Raw genomic sequence first — 15913 nt, forward strand, 5'->3', positions numbered from 1 at the left:
ACTCAAATGGACACTTATTGCACCCAAAGTCCATAAAACACCTCTGAACTTTTTGTCTCCAACAACAGATTGCATGACAAATGGCTCTTTGTGCTTTCAAGTGGGTTCAATAACGACCTAAAATTGGCACTTAAAGATGTGCACTGAAACTTGGATGGATGCGCCACAAAGATGCTGCGGCCACGTAAATCACTTTTTTATTTATTTATTTTTTTGCATCGAAACGGTGAGGCGAAGAGGCGGCTGACTGGAAAGAGAAGGCTTTGTTGGAAATGGGATGAAGCGGGAGGCGGAGGAGAAACAAACTGATATGCTAAACGGAATGGAACAATAAAGCAAAGAAATAATGCAGATGCCTTCCGAAAGCCTGCGCAAGCATTATGAATGATGATTACCTTTCCAAATGTGCTGATCGTGTGGGGGCAGTACAACCGAGCTTGTTTTAAAGCCTTGCTCCAAAATCATCTCTTTATACAGTCCATACTGATATAGTCTCGAATGAATTCACCTTAAAAGCACTCCATCTCGGCCTCTTTAGCTCATACTCAACGTCATTGCTTATTTTACTGCCAAGCAATAATGGCCATGCCCTTAACAGTGATTTTAATCTGAAATTACTGTAAGATCTCATCAACACATAAAATTACCTTAAAACTTATAAAAGGATGGAGACTGTTTAAAGGAAAAGCAAGACTGGTGACTAGTAATAGAATGTTGTGCTGGTCAGTCAGTAGATGTATGATTCACTCTCTTCCTAATACATCTCTGTCATTGTAGCATGAGGAAAACACTTCATCATTTTCTCCTTTTGTTCCATATTTTATTTAAGGGCACCTTGTCTGTGATTGATGAGGAGAGCAGGGTGTTTATTTGTCACCATTAAGGCTAGAAGCTGCCGTGATGACTCTCATCAGTCACACTTTGAATCCAATCGCATTTGACATTTCAAAAATATGTAAATTCTAAAGGAGTGTTTAAGTGAAGCTTTCGGGTATTTACGTATGTTCACAATGGGTTTTTTTTTTCTGCTGAGAGGCAGTTGTTCTCTTCCGATTCCAGCTGACTTTAGGGCAGCTAATCACAGGGCACAAGTTGACGACCATTCTCACACATACACAGCTATTGACGACTAGTGTAATAGAAATAAAAATGGGCGAACTCAAACTTTCAATACAATTATGAGTTGAGTAACTCAACAAAATATTAAAATTTTTGCTAATGTGAAAATTGACTTTCCTGCACGTTCAACAAATAAATAAGAGTTTACAGAATTAATTGTCCCATTGTACTGCCCCAACTTGCTCGCTTTGTTGTGCTTCGTTCATATGACATCACAAGGCTTTGTTAGTCATGCACATCAGCTCAGGAAAGGATAAAATTACAAATACTCGCTGGGAGCTACTCAAGTGAGGAGGACTCAGGACTTAAGTAAAGGAGTTCCGAAAATGGCGATTTGAGTTTTATTTGTGATGTCGAAAAGGCTGTGCAGTTTGCCAACTGTGGTGAGTTTAGCCCTGCACTGAAAAAAAAAAAAAAGATTTACTTAATTCGAACATCAGTTATAAACCTCTGCAATTTTCCTCAAAAATAAACAAATGACATGCATTAATTTGACACATTTTAATCATGTACATTTCTTCTTATTTACCGTTGATTCAATGTTATCAACCTAGCATAAAGTTCCTGGAATTAGTGGACGAATGAAATCAAGCACAATATAACTACTAGAGCTAGTGATGGAAAATGAAGCTTCAAATTCGCTTCATGAACCATTTGTTGTATTTTGGAGTACTGCAGATGTCACTGTTGGTTTAAATAAAGGGTTTAAAAAAACGGCAAGTCAGTTTGCTTTTAGCCCAATGTTGAACAGAGAGTGCCCTCTGCTGGAGTCTAAAAATACTACAACTGCGTCATTAAGCAGAATTGAAGCTTCATTTGCCCATCACGAACTAGAGCTGAGTTGATAAATCGTCCTCCACTGCATTTTTAAATTCCGTTCGATTGAAATCAGAAAAACAACTTGACAAACATCCCAATGCTTGCATTCATTTCCACCTGTATAACCTGCAATCTATCTGGAGTCATTTTCCCTTGGTTATTACTTTTATTACATCGCAGCGCGATAGTCGGTCTTTCTGCAAGCGCTGTCAAACACGCATCTCTTGGCTCATAAAGGCCGAGCTGATCCGCCTCCATTAACAAGTCGAGCAGACAGGACACACGAAGGCACACTCAAGGACATGTATGCACACCCATCCATGCGCACACAACGCGCGCACACGCACACACACAGTGTGTGCTTAATTATGAACTGACTTTGACTGTGACTTTCATTTGCGGCTTAACCCAAGCGTGGCCCAAATGTGGAAGAATCCATAAAAGTTTTCCCGGGATAATTCTTATCGCCAGTAGCTCACTGGCATGTCTCATATCTTGTTTGGTTTTGATGTTTGCTCATGTTATGGATTTTTACTGTCTGCTCAGGGTGGTAAATAATCACTGAGGATCTAATGCCTTTGATGCAACTTTAGCTTTGTTTACTGAGGCAGATACTATAATTGCACTGTGTGCGCAAAGCAGTGCAGCCTCCTATGGAAAATGCCAGCGCGTGGTTTGATTTAATTGGCTTCTTGGCTCGGCTTTCTTCCAAATATATCGTTATTTACAGTCATTGTGTCACCGCTTCAGTTTTATGTTTGGTTTTTTTTTTTTGCTGTGCTCAAATTGTGTCATTTATTTCCACTTCACAGCCCGAGCATGTTGACTATTGATTTTTTTGATTTAGGTTTTCTTATCAAGTGGCTACATTTTCTTTGCATTTTTCATGACAGTTAAGAATGTTAAAATCTTGTTTAAAATGGCCAGTAGAGTCAAAGGTTTGATGATGACTGGAACAAATTAATTCTCTTTACAATATTTAGTTAGAACTACTTGTCTTTGTGGCTTCCACTGACTGTATCATTAAGTGAAGTCCAATAAAGCACAACATTTGTGTTCTCATCTTATGTTTTGAAGTAAATAAGTACAGTGATCTGGAATGAGAACACACACACCTACACGTATCCACGCATGGCCTACAGTTGTCAGCTTCACGTCAGAGTGATTCCCAATTATCTTGCTTATTTGCCCGCAAGACTCTCTGAGTTTCACTTGTGTTGTCATGCACACTCTCAGTAATTGTGTGTCATCTCATTCACTTGCGCTCAAGACATTTTAGAGTTATGTAGTAACTAGAGTGGACCGCTGCAATTTGCATGGGGTGACCGCAAATAGTGGAAATCGGCAAATAATTAAATAATCCTTCTTAAAGTGATTAGAAATGCCTAAATTAATAGTTTGAGAAAGAGGTGGGCAATTCATTTAGCAAAGGGGTCACTTGAGAAACTGGAATGCTTGCCGAGGGCCAAGCCAAAAGGTTGACCTCAACTTTGTCTATATTATTTTCACTGGACTTAGAAACAACGTATTGTCTTGTTTCGGCAAAATGCTACACGTGTAGAGACGGTATGTGTTGTTTTAAATAAGAAATAAAGATTTGAAACCAAATTTGAAGAAGTCCATTAAAAATGTATCCACACATTTTAAAGAGCAGAATATGATAGATTTTGTCCATTAGGTGTCAACACATGTGAGTTGCTCATGATGAGTGATGACAGTGATGAGTTTTAATACACTCAATATGAGAAACTGTAGATTTTTGTACAGAATTATCAGGCCAAATCTTCTTTGGCTCTCTTCCCTCCACTGTGCAGGAAAGATTAATGTTACAGGCATTAGCACCACTGTTGTCCATTTTGCACGTCTCTTTTTGGAAAATTGTTGGTAACAGAGTCGGAGAAGTCGCGAAATATAACAAAAAAAACAAACAAAAAAAATAATACTAAAAAAAATATGTATATATATATATATATATATATATATATATATATATATATATATATAATTGGCATCTGTAACAGCTTCAACTCTTCTGTGGAGGCTTTCCACAAGGATCAGGAATCGATTAGGGCGAATTTTTCCCAATGTTGACAGCGATATTGGATGAAAAAGCCTGGCTCTCAGTCTCCCCACTAATTCATCCCAAAGGTGTTTTATTGGATTGAGGGTCCGGATCCTGTGTACACCAGTCAAGTTCATCGACACTAAACTGTTTCATACGTGTCTTTATGGACCTGCCTTTGTGCACTGGTGCACGATCATGTTGGAAGCAGAAGTGGTTGCTCCCAAAGCACTCCACAGTTGAAGCTGTTCCAGCTGCAAAGGATGGATCAACATAGCACTTTGGATTAAGAATGAGATTTCTCTTCCATTCATATGCACTTAATCACCTGGTGGGTGACACATGGTCTACTCTAGATTAATTTAATCACTCATCCTCAGTGAAATTTTTTCTTTTTAAATTAATTATTGATAAGTACCTTGTTTTCATAACCATAAGGCGTACTTCAAAGTATCTCCAAAATGTCCAGGGCGCCATATAACGCATTTCATTTGTAAATGTTGTCATCAAGCATGACGAAGGAACTCCAGCGGCTGGTCATCAGTGTAAACAGGGTATTCAAAGTGAAATTGATAAACTTAGACTGCTCGTTTTAATATACTGTAGTAGAAAATATGGTAGTGTGTATATCCAAATTATTTCCCAATTTTTTTCCCAGAAAGAAATATGTTCTAAAATCCGTCCATTCGGGCAGACAAAAGACCAAGATCCACTTTTTTTAAAGACTGCACTGCACACTTGGTTCGAAATGGTTTTGTCATCAACTGAGCACCAAAGTCTATGTCAGTCTCCGTAAGTAAGCGAGCAGGTATCCTCGCGATTAAATGCGGTGACCGAACAAGATGGATGAAGACGCAAGTTCTGAGGAGACATCCTCTTGTCATTTGTCTCCCTTCTGATCCGACCTGTCGGTTGACATCCTTCCGGGGACAAATGTGCTGGCGTGCCGTTTCACTCGCAGGTGTCCGCGCTTGAGTCGAGCGCAGGAAGGCGTTTGCTCGCTTTTGCACCTGCGTGCTGTAGCTGAGCAAACATGTTATTCAAATTAAAAGAGATACAAGCCAAGGCGCGAGTTGCACAGCTGTGTGTCACAAAACGCCGCGAGGGAACAGTTAACGATGACTTTATCTAAAACGCTGTAACGCCGATCCAACAAGAACATCCATGTTCTTCCTAATGCCTCCCTTCGCTCTATACGATTACTTAAGCCTCCTGTTTTATGGGCAGCAGAGCCCGTCAATTCCCTCAAGCCTTTGTAATTACGTAGTCTTGGAGTGTGGCTTATATGATTGGGCTCTAAGGCAAGGAGTGTATCACCTTTTTTTTCAGGGTGTCAATGAGAAGACCCCTGGGAGCTCCCATTTTACAATATGTGCCCAATTTATTTGGTGGATTTGGATTTCGTCACGTGTTTGATTTCGCCAGTGGGTCACAAGCATGGGCGCCATCTTATAGCTTATTGGTCGTATGATTTGAAGGACGGACTGTCATTGGATCCAAAGAAGATAGATTATATGTTGTATCAATAAATAAAACCTCATTGGATGACTAATAGTCCGCAGACACATGTTGCCCTCACCCAGTGGTTAAAATAGTCGCTCATAAAACATTCAACGCACACTTAGGCTTAAACATGTCATCACCTCCATTGCTGCTCTCAGCTTCCTGTCACTTGTTGACACATTCCCTTCATGTCATCTGCTTACCACGACAGACAAAGTGCAAAAACGAGTATTACCTCGCTCACAAGCCCTTGATCTCTATTCTTGCTCATCCCAAAGGTGTTTGATGGATGGGGGTCAGGGTTCGGATGTTCTTCCATTTTCAAATTCATCCAAGCGTGAATTTATGGAACTTGCTTTCCTTGGTACAGGCCCTTCCCAGATATGGCCCACAAAATTGGCATCCCTCAATTATTCATCACGTTAGGCTTCATGGATAGGGTAGATAATCACGACTTTTATGACCTGCAACCTTTCTAGCGCTTGTTATTTGAGCTAATGAAGTACAGTGGGCTCAGATCGTTTGAACCAATTTAGATTTTCCCCATTATAACCACACTAACACTAGCACAGGCTTACAGAAAACAAGATTGCAGTCATATGTAGGACACAGCCAGTAGTTTTAGTAAATTCCCACAGCTCCTTAAATGTTCCCATTTCATATTGTCCATTGCCGTTTTTCTTTGATTCACTTCATCAGATTTTGGTTGGGGCCTTCACATGCGGTAATATCGCATATTTTCTCTACTTGACAATGACTGGAAATAACAAAAGGAAACAAATGCACGCTATGAAAAATGTATTACGTGTGCACACTTACAGTCTTGTAATGAAGCTTCCTTTCATGAGAATTACCTCCACCGTTTATGTTTCATCAGCTAGGTAGGAAAAGTCATGGCCGACGCAAGTAAAATCAATAGTTCTGCCGTTAACACATCAACTCAGAGGAGTCGGTCAATTTATAAAGTGACTGAGTTCCAAACGCAAGCACAAGTTATGATCTATTAATGTCCCTGCAACCAAGGCGTACACCGCAGTGTTAATCCTGTGCAGCTCTGCGGAAATACTGCACCAGGATGTGTGTGCTCCACAAATGTGTGCTGTGGGTGTGTGCGTGTGTGTTTGTGTGTGTCAGGGGTTCGGGGATTGCCTGGAAAGCCACAACCTTCCCCTGTCCTCTGCCATACGATGCTTCTGAGACAGATCAGCAGATGTAGCATCCAAAGGGAGGCTATTCGAGTATTTGCTAGGTCACCTTTTTGCATTTTTAACCCGTCCTCTGTTATTTGCGGAATACCTCATTTTCTCAGTTTTGTTATTTATTTAGTGCCACTAATTGCATTTTGGAGCTTCTTTTGACATCTACTTTATAGTAGATGGCCAGTACCAGCATGCTGTTGTGGCAGTGGGCAAATTGTGTAACGTGGTGACTTTTGGCAGTCTCAGCGACTAAATGAATCATTGCAGCCTCACTTTAACGCTCATAAAAGCAGCACCACTGACAAAAGGCCCCATACTGATTCAGCAATAACAGCCAGTTGAAACAATTTGTCAAGATGGTGTGCATTTATGTGTACTCAACTGTTGTAATGGACTTTTGAAAAATGTCTGCGCAAGGAAAACTCTTTTGGTTTCAGTACTGGTGCAATGCAATTTATTGTATTTTGTTCCGCACTGATTAAAACATCAATACTTAGTATCCTGAGTAAAAGCTTGAATTGCAACATTATATTTGTAGATGCTGCAGTAACCCTTAAGTGATTTATTATCATGGCAGACCTCCACCGTGTGAAACATTAGTATCAGTGCTAACTATACTGACAATGCCCATTTCAATATGTGATGTCATAACACACAGATTTAAAATTTGACCAGCATTCGGGGCACTATTTTCAGTGCAAGGCTAGCAGCTCATGTTTGCCCCCCTGAAAAAAAATAAATAAATTTTTCAGAGGTGGAGGTTACACCAGTCCGTGACCAATGGATGCCCATTTAAAAAAAACTAAATGACAGTGGAATTCAGTCGTCAGTGTAATCTTGAAGAGACTGCATTGACTCTAAATGGAAATATGCGCTTACTGTACAGTAGGTGGCGGAAGGGGCGGGGTGGCCATGTCTGGAAAATATTGGAATTTTCCTGGCCATCATGACAGCCAGCAATGATCCTGAGGGAACGTCCCTCGCCAGTGTCATATTTATATTATTTATATATTATATTTATATTTATTCATATTTATTACCATGAGGTCCACCACACACGTCAACGCAGCGCCAAATCTGTCAGCCACCACTTTGATTAAATACACCAAAATCGTGTTGGATTACCTGCTCTGCAAAGTTAGACCACCTTTTAGCCAGTCTAGTTTTGTCACAAAATGAGAGATCTGCTAGGGGGCGCATTAGGGATGCCGAGTGAGGCGTAGCGCGCGATAAGCTAGACAATTGCGACGGCATGAAAATTCTGATGCTCCCGTTTTTACACCGAGCACAGCACCAAATTATCAGGTGCGTCACGGGCAAAGCTTCGTGTGCTTCGTGCGCCGACACGGTCAAGCATGCTAGAATAGACTTGCACTGTCACGAAATTGAACTTACTCCCATGTTTACGCCAAACGCACATGAAAACAGGGCCCGATGAGTCTTTTTAGTTTTCATTTTTATTGCTTTCATTTGCCATGGATCTTTAACCTCAACGTGTGATACAAGTTCCCCATCATTTATTTTTAGTAAGTGAAGGGACAACAAGGTGAAGTAAACAAAAACAGCTCAGGACTTAACCTGGGCCAAAATGTTCTTACACACCACTAGGCACAGCTGCTCCACGTCACCATGGAAACCGAAACTTAAAACACCATTGGGTGGAAAGAAAAGACCTTTTTTCCTCTTGAGCAGCAGACTGCATATCGGCCAAATTATCATCAGTATCGTGCTATTTAATTGTTTCTGTGAGAGGCATGAGCGATTACAGCCTGCACTTCGCCGACACACGGAACGACGAGAGCAAGACTATTTCAGGGAAATATTTTCAATCAATCACCTTGGTGATAATTACCCGGCTGACATTTCCTTTATTGTTTAATGTGAGCGTAATGAAAGGTTAACGCTAAATGTAATGCGTCACCATCCAGTTGACAATCAGCAAAATGGCTTATTACCATTCTCAGGGTTTGACAACGACCTGTGCTCATGATGATTGCGCCCGTGTGCAAAAAAACACAAAAGGAGTGTGTGCTGGGCTTTCATTAAGTCGTTGGAGAGCTTTGGCGCCTCCCCCCACCGTCTCACAGATCGATCACGCCGCAACCTCCATCCCTCCCTCCTCGAAAGGCAACCACCACAGCTCCTCCAATTTCAGCTGATGGGTTACATTTTTCTATCTCAAGGTGCCAGAGCCATATGGCGCTTTTTAGAAGTGCAAAGTGGATGGAGAGTGAGCCTTGGGGGGGATGAATATGGAGACTATGCTTGTCTATTGAACTTTACCAAGACAGATGCTGAACTAAGACCCGCTTGTGAATTATTGATGTGAACACTTATACAATAATAAAGCATTTACTCACCCACAGACAATCCTGAATTAATCACTATCGTACTCAAAAGGCACATGACGATTCCACCACACATCACACAATGAATGCCAAATAATTGATAGAGGAAAAGCTTTGCCTACGACAGAGTAATAGCCACGTTTTTACATACACTGACTGATGCACATTCTAATGCAGGTGTCACCAACAGGTATCCCGCCCAAGGACCTTTAAAAATACTCGTAGGCCTCTTTGACAAAAACTGTATGTAGACTTAAGTTAGGCTGTTGTGTCACTGTGACCTTTTTCCTGGCTCTGCAACTTCCTATCTATCTGCACCCTTGTACGCTTAGTTCCTGTTAGAATAATATTGCAAGCATTAAACGTATAATGATGAATCAAAGTGCGCTCAGAACTTTTCAATTGGCCTGTTTAAAAAGTTGCTCATTAGTGATGGGACATTGTGATTTCCTTTGAATGTTGTGGAAGTTTTCATCACTCGCATTTATTTCTAGAAATAGTGTGTTGTGCTGAGATCTGTTTCCTACCTTATTAAGTCATTGTTGGTACTAACGACCAATCAGGGCTCAGCTTCAGAAAACATGTTAGCCGTGATTGGTCGTTACCTGAGACCTGAGGTGATGTCATTTACCGTTGACAGAAGTAACAAAAAGGCTGATAAAAATTGATTCATTTTGCTGCTTAATTCATATTCCACAAACACAATATGAATCAGTATGCCATATTTTGACTCCTGAAGGCGCATAGAACGTTTTATTGCAAATATTTTTTGGGGATTTGACTTCCCCTTTAAAGATATTCTAATTAGCGATCATTATGATATTGGTAAAACAATAAATCTAATTGTCTTTGATGGTACTCTATAAAATGTATGAATAGAGCAATCATTTTTACATTGTGTATAGTTCAAGTCACACATTAATTTTATTGAACCATATGTATTGCGTGATTGTATACTTCCCAGAGGGAAGCTAAGCTGTTGTCTTCCTGGGATCCTTTCTCAGCAAACTTTCTACCTCAGCGGATGTCTCCGATTTTGTATATTAGAGCTCTTTTGGTTGTGCTGACGTCCCTCATGTTGTGTCCAGTGGGAGTACATGCATTTTTGGTTTTCCTTCTGTGCAGTTTTCTTCCTCAGGCAAATGAGCATGTGTATGTATTATATATTGTGTTGGTCCATTAAGGAGAAGGATTGTGCCTTCGGGGCTCTTCGTACACACATGATAAACAAGAGGCACCTTTAAAAGCTCTTTTTTTCCTTATGTCTTCTTTTCCCAGATGATGGATGCATTGATGTGTACTGCACATATGAAAGTGCTGGTCCATTTTTTTTACATTTTCTTCGCCATCGTCATCAATGAATACATCATCCTCCGTCCATCGTTGTCTGCCCCACGCTCTGTCCTACATACGTCAATGTCAGGTGCGCACGTCGACGTGGTCAGCCCACATTAAAGCCACAGCAGATCGTCACACGGCCTCTGAGTTCAGCTTAAATCTGCACACTCCTTACACTTGTGTGTCATAGCGGTAAATGTGTGAAAATGAATTTTTAAGTTATTTCACTAATACAGCCTTATGAATAATGATACAGGCCCGATTATAAAAAAAAATACATAAAACAAAAAACTAACAATTTTACCATACATTGCTTTTGGCAGATGCAGTGCTCTTAAAAATATATTGAATGTATCTGCATACATTAACTCATAGGCTGCCATTGACGGATAAATCCGTCAAAAATATATTTTTTTATCTTGGCTGGTAATGAATGAGTTAAACAGTCTTGACTTTTACTAGGCCCCCCCTCAATTAAAAGCAGTCCAACTTAAAACGCAATAGATGGCCTTTGATCTTCTTACATCACATTTCCAATCAGAGGGTCATTTCAATTCCATGTGGTAACCATAGCGACACTTGGCACAAAAGACACATTTTGGAAAAGTGCCGAGGTTTCACTCTGAGTTTCTAACCCCCCAATGAGCTCCAGCACAGCTTGTGATCTGAAGCATCTTTTGGTCCTGTAGTTTGAATAATTGTTGCTTTGTTTTTTATGGCTATGGTCTAATGAGTGAATCAGTCCGCTCAGTCCGGTTGGAAAAGACTAAAAATGAGGAAGTGGTGTCTTTATTTTAATTAGTTAACTAATTTTCCCCTGTTGTCTAAAGTAGATGAGTCAGTATAATGGATGGGATGAGATGCGTGAGGGTTACCTACTAAATTATACAATACCAATATAGACTCTCTACGCCGGATTTTGACCCTAGTTTTTACACCAACTACCCTAGTGTTTGGGAATTTGGCAGGTCCTGTCGCACCTATTTGGGCGCACCTCAGAATTCTTTTCAACTTTTCATTCAGATCCATTGTATATATCACAGGTGTCAAACTCCTGGTCCTCGAGGGCTTTATCCTCCAAGTTTCCTTCTCTCCTTGTTGCGACACACCTCATTCAAATGAGCAGGATCATTATCGGACTCATGCAGAGTTTGCTGATGAGCTGATCATTTGAATTGGGTGTGTTGCAGCAGAGATTGAAAACATGCAGGACAGCGGTACTCAAGGATCCGGGTTTGATGCCTACACTGTATATGATCTATGAATATGCAGTTGATATGAATAACTTGTGGCAGAGTATCAAGGGGCTAAGAATACTGCTTCCATGTGAAAAAGGCAGAACAAACACAGATATAAAAAAATGTCCCCTAGATGTGAGGGTGGCCGGGGGTGGCCAGAGAACGACACAGGGTGGCCCTGGCCAACATGTAGCTCCGCCCCTGCTTGCAGTCAGCCAGCTGCACCTTGTCTGCAATCAGCCTTGGTTGTGGCTCCTGGAGTAATACCTTGCTCGCGGAATTGCTTGCATGTTGCTACTGCTCTAGTTCATGGGCTTCCTCCTGTCGGATTTCATCTCGTCAGCTCCCGGGGTACTTCTGTTTTATGAACTACAGTACTTCCTTGATTTTCTGTTTTTCTGTTTTCAGTCCTACATGTTCCAGATTCATTTTAGGTCTGTCCATCGGTGGTTCTGTGGTTTCCTTTTCTTCCTTGTGTTGATAGATTTTTTTTGGGTTGTTTTTTTTGTGGCACCGTGGCTCTGTCCACCATAGTTTTAGTTTTTTGTATAACTTTCTGGGTATTTTAGTGTTTTCACATTTTTGTTTTTCAAGTATTGACAATGATTGTAATTGTTTACGTTCTGGCTGTTATTTGTGTCTTTCATTGATTAAATATTGTGTTTTTACATCTGCATAGTGGTTCATAAAAAGTCTCTGCAACAAGTTCTACAACAACAAGTCTGGATGTTTATTGGATTTTCTTGCACAAGCTCTACCAAAGTATTTGACTGAAAGAGTCAATGCAATTTTGTCATATTGTGACATTGATACTGATGGACATAGTTAACAAGCATCTTGCCCCAAGGCAAAAAACAAAACAAAACACTATTGTCTCAACCTCAATATTTAAAACGGCACCATCTTATAATTCCACAGCAACTTCTGATCAGACCTTGCCATTTCTCTTCATTTTCTATTTAATAGTATGTTTTATTTCGGCTTGAATTACTTGCACTTGATGCGCATTGGTTAAGTAAGTTCTTTTTAATTACACAACGAGGAAGTTTGGGTTTGTTTCACAGCAGCAAAATGGACAGAAGCAGTATGCATGTTAATGAATCAAGAACCACAAAGGCAATTAACCAGCAGTTAAGTAACACAAACCAAATAAATGCAGAAGAAATTGGCCAGACTGATTTGGTTGAAAGAAAAACATCTGTATTGCAAAATGAAAATTCTGAAAGAAAAGCAAACATTTAATGGATAAGCGATACCCTTGCAACAAATACAAACTTTAACTCCGAAGTTGTCACTTTGCTGTGTAATATTTGATGTTATTATAAAATTGCCCAGGGATGTATCAGCTGGCTCCAATACACTCGCGACCATCGTAAGGATAAGCAGCTTGGATAACGGATGAATGGATGGACGTATCAGTACCATATCTAAATATAAATCCAGCGTCATTTTATTTCTGGATGTCTTACAATATCCCTTTGCTGATGCAATTTTCACCGCAGGAGTGTTATGAAATGCTGGATCACGAAGATCAAACACAACCACATAGTTTCTATGCTAATAGTTATTGATTAGATTAAGGCCAATCATAACACACAGTCTGCTTGCCCTCTGCGGTGGTATTAGCCCATTTTCCCCGGGAACTGCCGCGGCTATCCTGGTGGTGATCAAAACCGATGCCGTGGCGGATCAGGCTGACACAGAAAGTCTCATCAAAACTCGAGAGTGGCGTTTGCAGTGTGTGAGATGAGGGAGGCGTGCAATGTGTAGTGCGACTTCTGAAATCCTGCTCCCAAGAGGAGGGTTTCCAAAAGTCTACTGAGCCTACATATTTTACAAAAATTGGATATTGCACAAAGGTGATTTACCACCGGCTGCTGAGTGGAGCAGAATTTAAAAACAGCAACAAAAACGATCTTAAGTTTGACACAACACAGTGAAGAGTACTTTTAAAAAGCCTGCCAATTTGTAAATGAATAAATTGCCAAGTATACAACATAAGGCTCCAAAGTCATTAAAAATAGAGCTCAATTCCCAGCTTCAGGACTGTGTGGGCGTTTACGCTGAAGCCGACCTTCACCTGTCAATCAAAAATATTCATACAGTTCAGAATGTGTTGAAGTGGCTGTAGTCAGCTGCAGCCTGAAAAAAAAAAAAATTAACCTCCTTTATGATGTGGAGACCCGCACACAACAAAACAGTGCAAGGCGCTTAACATATTGAACGACCTCGCCACGGTCATGCGAGATCGCTAGCTAGCTAGCTTGTAGGCTAGTGAATAGAATAAATAGTTAACTTTCATAAGTGTCTCTATTGTGTAGATCATGGAGTGAGGGCTGTGGAATATTGGATGGTCTCAACGCTGGTCTGTGTGCCAGCTAGCAGCTAATAAGCGGCTAGCCGCTAGTAGCATCCCAATTTGCAGTGCAGCAACTCCATGCGCCGTGTGTGATATAGCAGCTCAGGGAAGATGCTTTTTAGGGCTTGTAGGCATTGGGCCATGTTTTAGCCATGCCCAAAAAAACCGAAACAATTGAGAAGGTGAAAAAAAGTCATATCGTGATATCGAAACAATTTTTACCAGTGAGTATCCAATCACAAGACGCGTTCATCGCCTTCAACGTAAGGACAGGCCTTACTGTGATCAGCTCGTGATCTGATTGGCTATCGCAAATTTATATCAACTGTGAAAGCCCCTTGAGACACAAAACAGAAGCCCGCATGATTGTAATTGAAGGCTTCGGATGAATAGTGCGTGCTACTCGTATTGTGAAATCTGCCTGGCAACACAAACTAGCTGAATTCTGATTGGATAAAAACTAACCTAAAAATTCAACACTAGGATATAATGTGACATGTGAAGAAGGCCTTGAAGGCCTCAACCGCCCAAGACACTTTGATTTATCCTTTTTTTTTTTTTTTTTTTTTTGTTGTTCAGTCATCACAAAGCACTACGCAGACAAAGAGGTCCGTTTTCCTCCTGACACAAATTACAATTCCAAGCGTTCTGAGAATGGCCCAGTGGCTTCATTCCCATCCGTCAATGCTCCTCATTGTGTCAGGAAGAGGAAGCCCATTCTTACCCACGTCTCTCCTTTTTCCAGCACACCAAACTGCTCCCGGGATTTCGGATGTCGCCTTTGGCGTGGTTTCCACGCCGTTTGAGCACCCACGACCGAGCTCGCCTCTGCTCTCCTGGCGGCACCAATTAAGGCGGGCTGGAGCCAGGCAAGTTGTGACAGAATTGGACGACACACCAAGGCGAAGAGGAAAAGTGCGACAACGGCGAAGGGAGGAGGAGGGGCCTGCGGGTGCGGCAGAGACAAGGAGAGGAAGACCTGTGAGTAGCTTACTGTTGACAGTGTGGCTGGGTTGTGCTCACATTCTCATGCTGACCTTACCTTCTCATGAAATGTGTTTTTTTTGTGTGTGTTTTGTTTTGTGGCTTGATGCTTGACAAATTTCTGTTAACCTCCAATGAGAAAATATGGAAATATTTCCAACCGGACACTTGTCACCAAATTTAAACGAAATACATACCGAGGTACTTCGGATTGTAGAGGGCGGGTGCCAACCGCTGAACTGAAAACCATGACAAAAAACATGTTGCGTTTTGGGTTGCTGCAACAGACTTAGTCTAAAGGTTTTTGTAGTATTTTTCAATTTCCTTAAAATAAATAAAACATCTGTAATAATCCAGTGGAATCTGTGGGAAATAATAACTGTAATTCCATCAGTTCATATATGCTTCACAAGGGTAATAATGTTAATTGCTGAGCTCATTTGAAACCTGCTGTTAGCCAAAACAACAGCACGTACGCAGTCAGGTCAGCAGTCTCTCCGATGAAATTGTGGAGACTTGCGACATGCCATGAATGAGGTCCCTGTGGAGTAGGAAAGACGATATTACGTTATGTGGTGATAGTGTCGACCAACTATTAGTCTTCCATTACACGCTCATGTGATTGCAGTAAAATGTGCATTTTGGAGAGATGCTAATTGAGTGGTGCGGAACCCATTTTTGAACATCCCTTGGCCATCCTTTTCCCTTCCTTACCTTGGAAATGATGAGAAAGTACGAGTTCAGCTTCCTTCCTCTCACGGCTCGAACTATTTTCATTCTAGTAGCACACCTAATAAAGGTTCCATTTTCACCCACTCGATGAATTAGGAGGACAGGGTCAAAATGATCTGACGGATCCACTCAACTCTCCCATCTCTGATACCTCTGATTTCATTTCAGGCTGAGATATAGTGCCCATACTGTACATGCTCTAATAGTACAAG

The 15913-nt window shown here is 41.0% G+C and overlaps 2 protein-coding genes across 2 annotated transcripts in view; one reads left to right on the forward strand and one right to left on the reverse strand.

The window, feature by feature from the left end:
- The window catches only part of b3gat1a (beta-1,3-glucuronyltransferase 1 (glucuronosyltransferase P) a), a 68126-nt gene that overhangs the window by 19455 nt on the left and 32758 nt on the right, over window positions 1-15913 (forward strand). Inside the window, exon 2 of the mRNA XM_088300334.1 lies at window positions 14731-14966. The gene's annotated coding sequence lies outside the window, so the exon portion shown is untranslated. The remainder of the gene's footprint in view (window positions 1-14730; window positions 14967-15913) is intronic.
- Window positions 15187-15913, reverse strand: part of LOC148333514 (uncharacterized) — a 51891-nt gene continuing 51164 nt past the window's right edge. Inside the window, exon 4 of the mRNA XM_088300339.1 lies at window positions 15187-15510. Within this exon, the coding sequence (XP_088156465.1) occupies window positions 15450-15510 (61 nt within the window). The 3' untranslated portion in view covers window positions 15187-15449. The remainder of the gene's footprint in view (window positions 15511-15913) is intronic.

The sequence above is a fragment of the Idiotropiscis lumnitzeri genome, chromosome 7 (genome assembly GCF_059441095.1).
Source record: "Idiotropiscis lumnitzeri isolate Australia: NSW breed Sydney's pygmy pipehorse chromosome 7, RoL_Ilum_1.0, whole genome shotgun sequence".
Lineage (NCBI taxonomy): Eukaryota > Metazoa > Chordata > Actinopteri > Syngnathiformes > Syngnathidae > Idiotropiscis > Idiotropiscis lumnitzeri.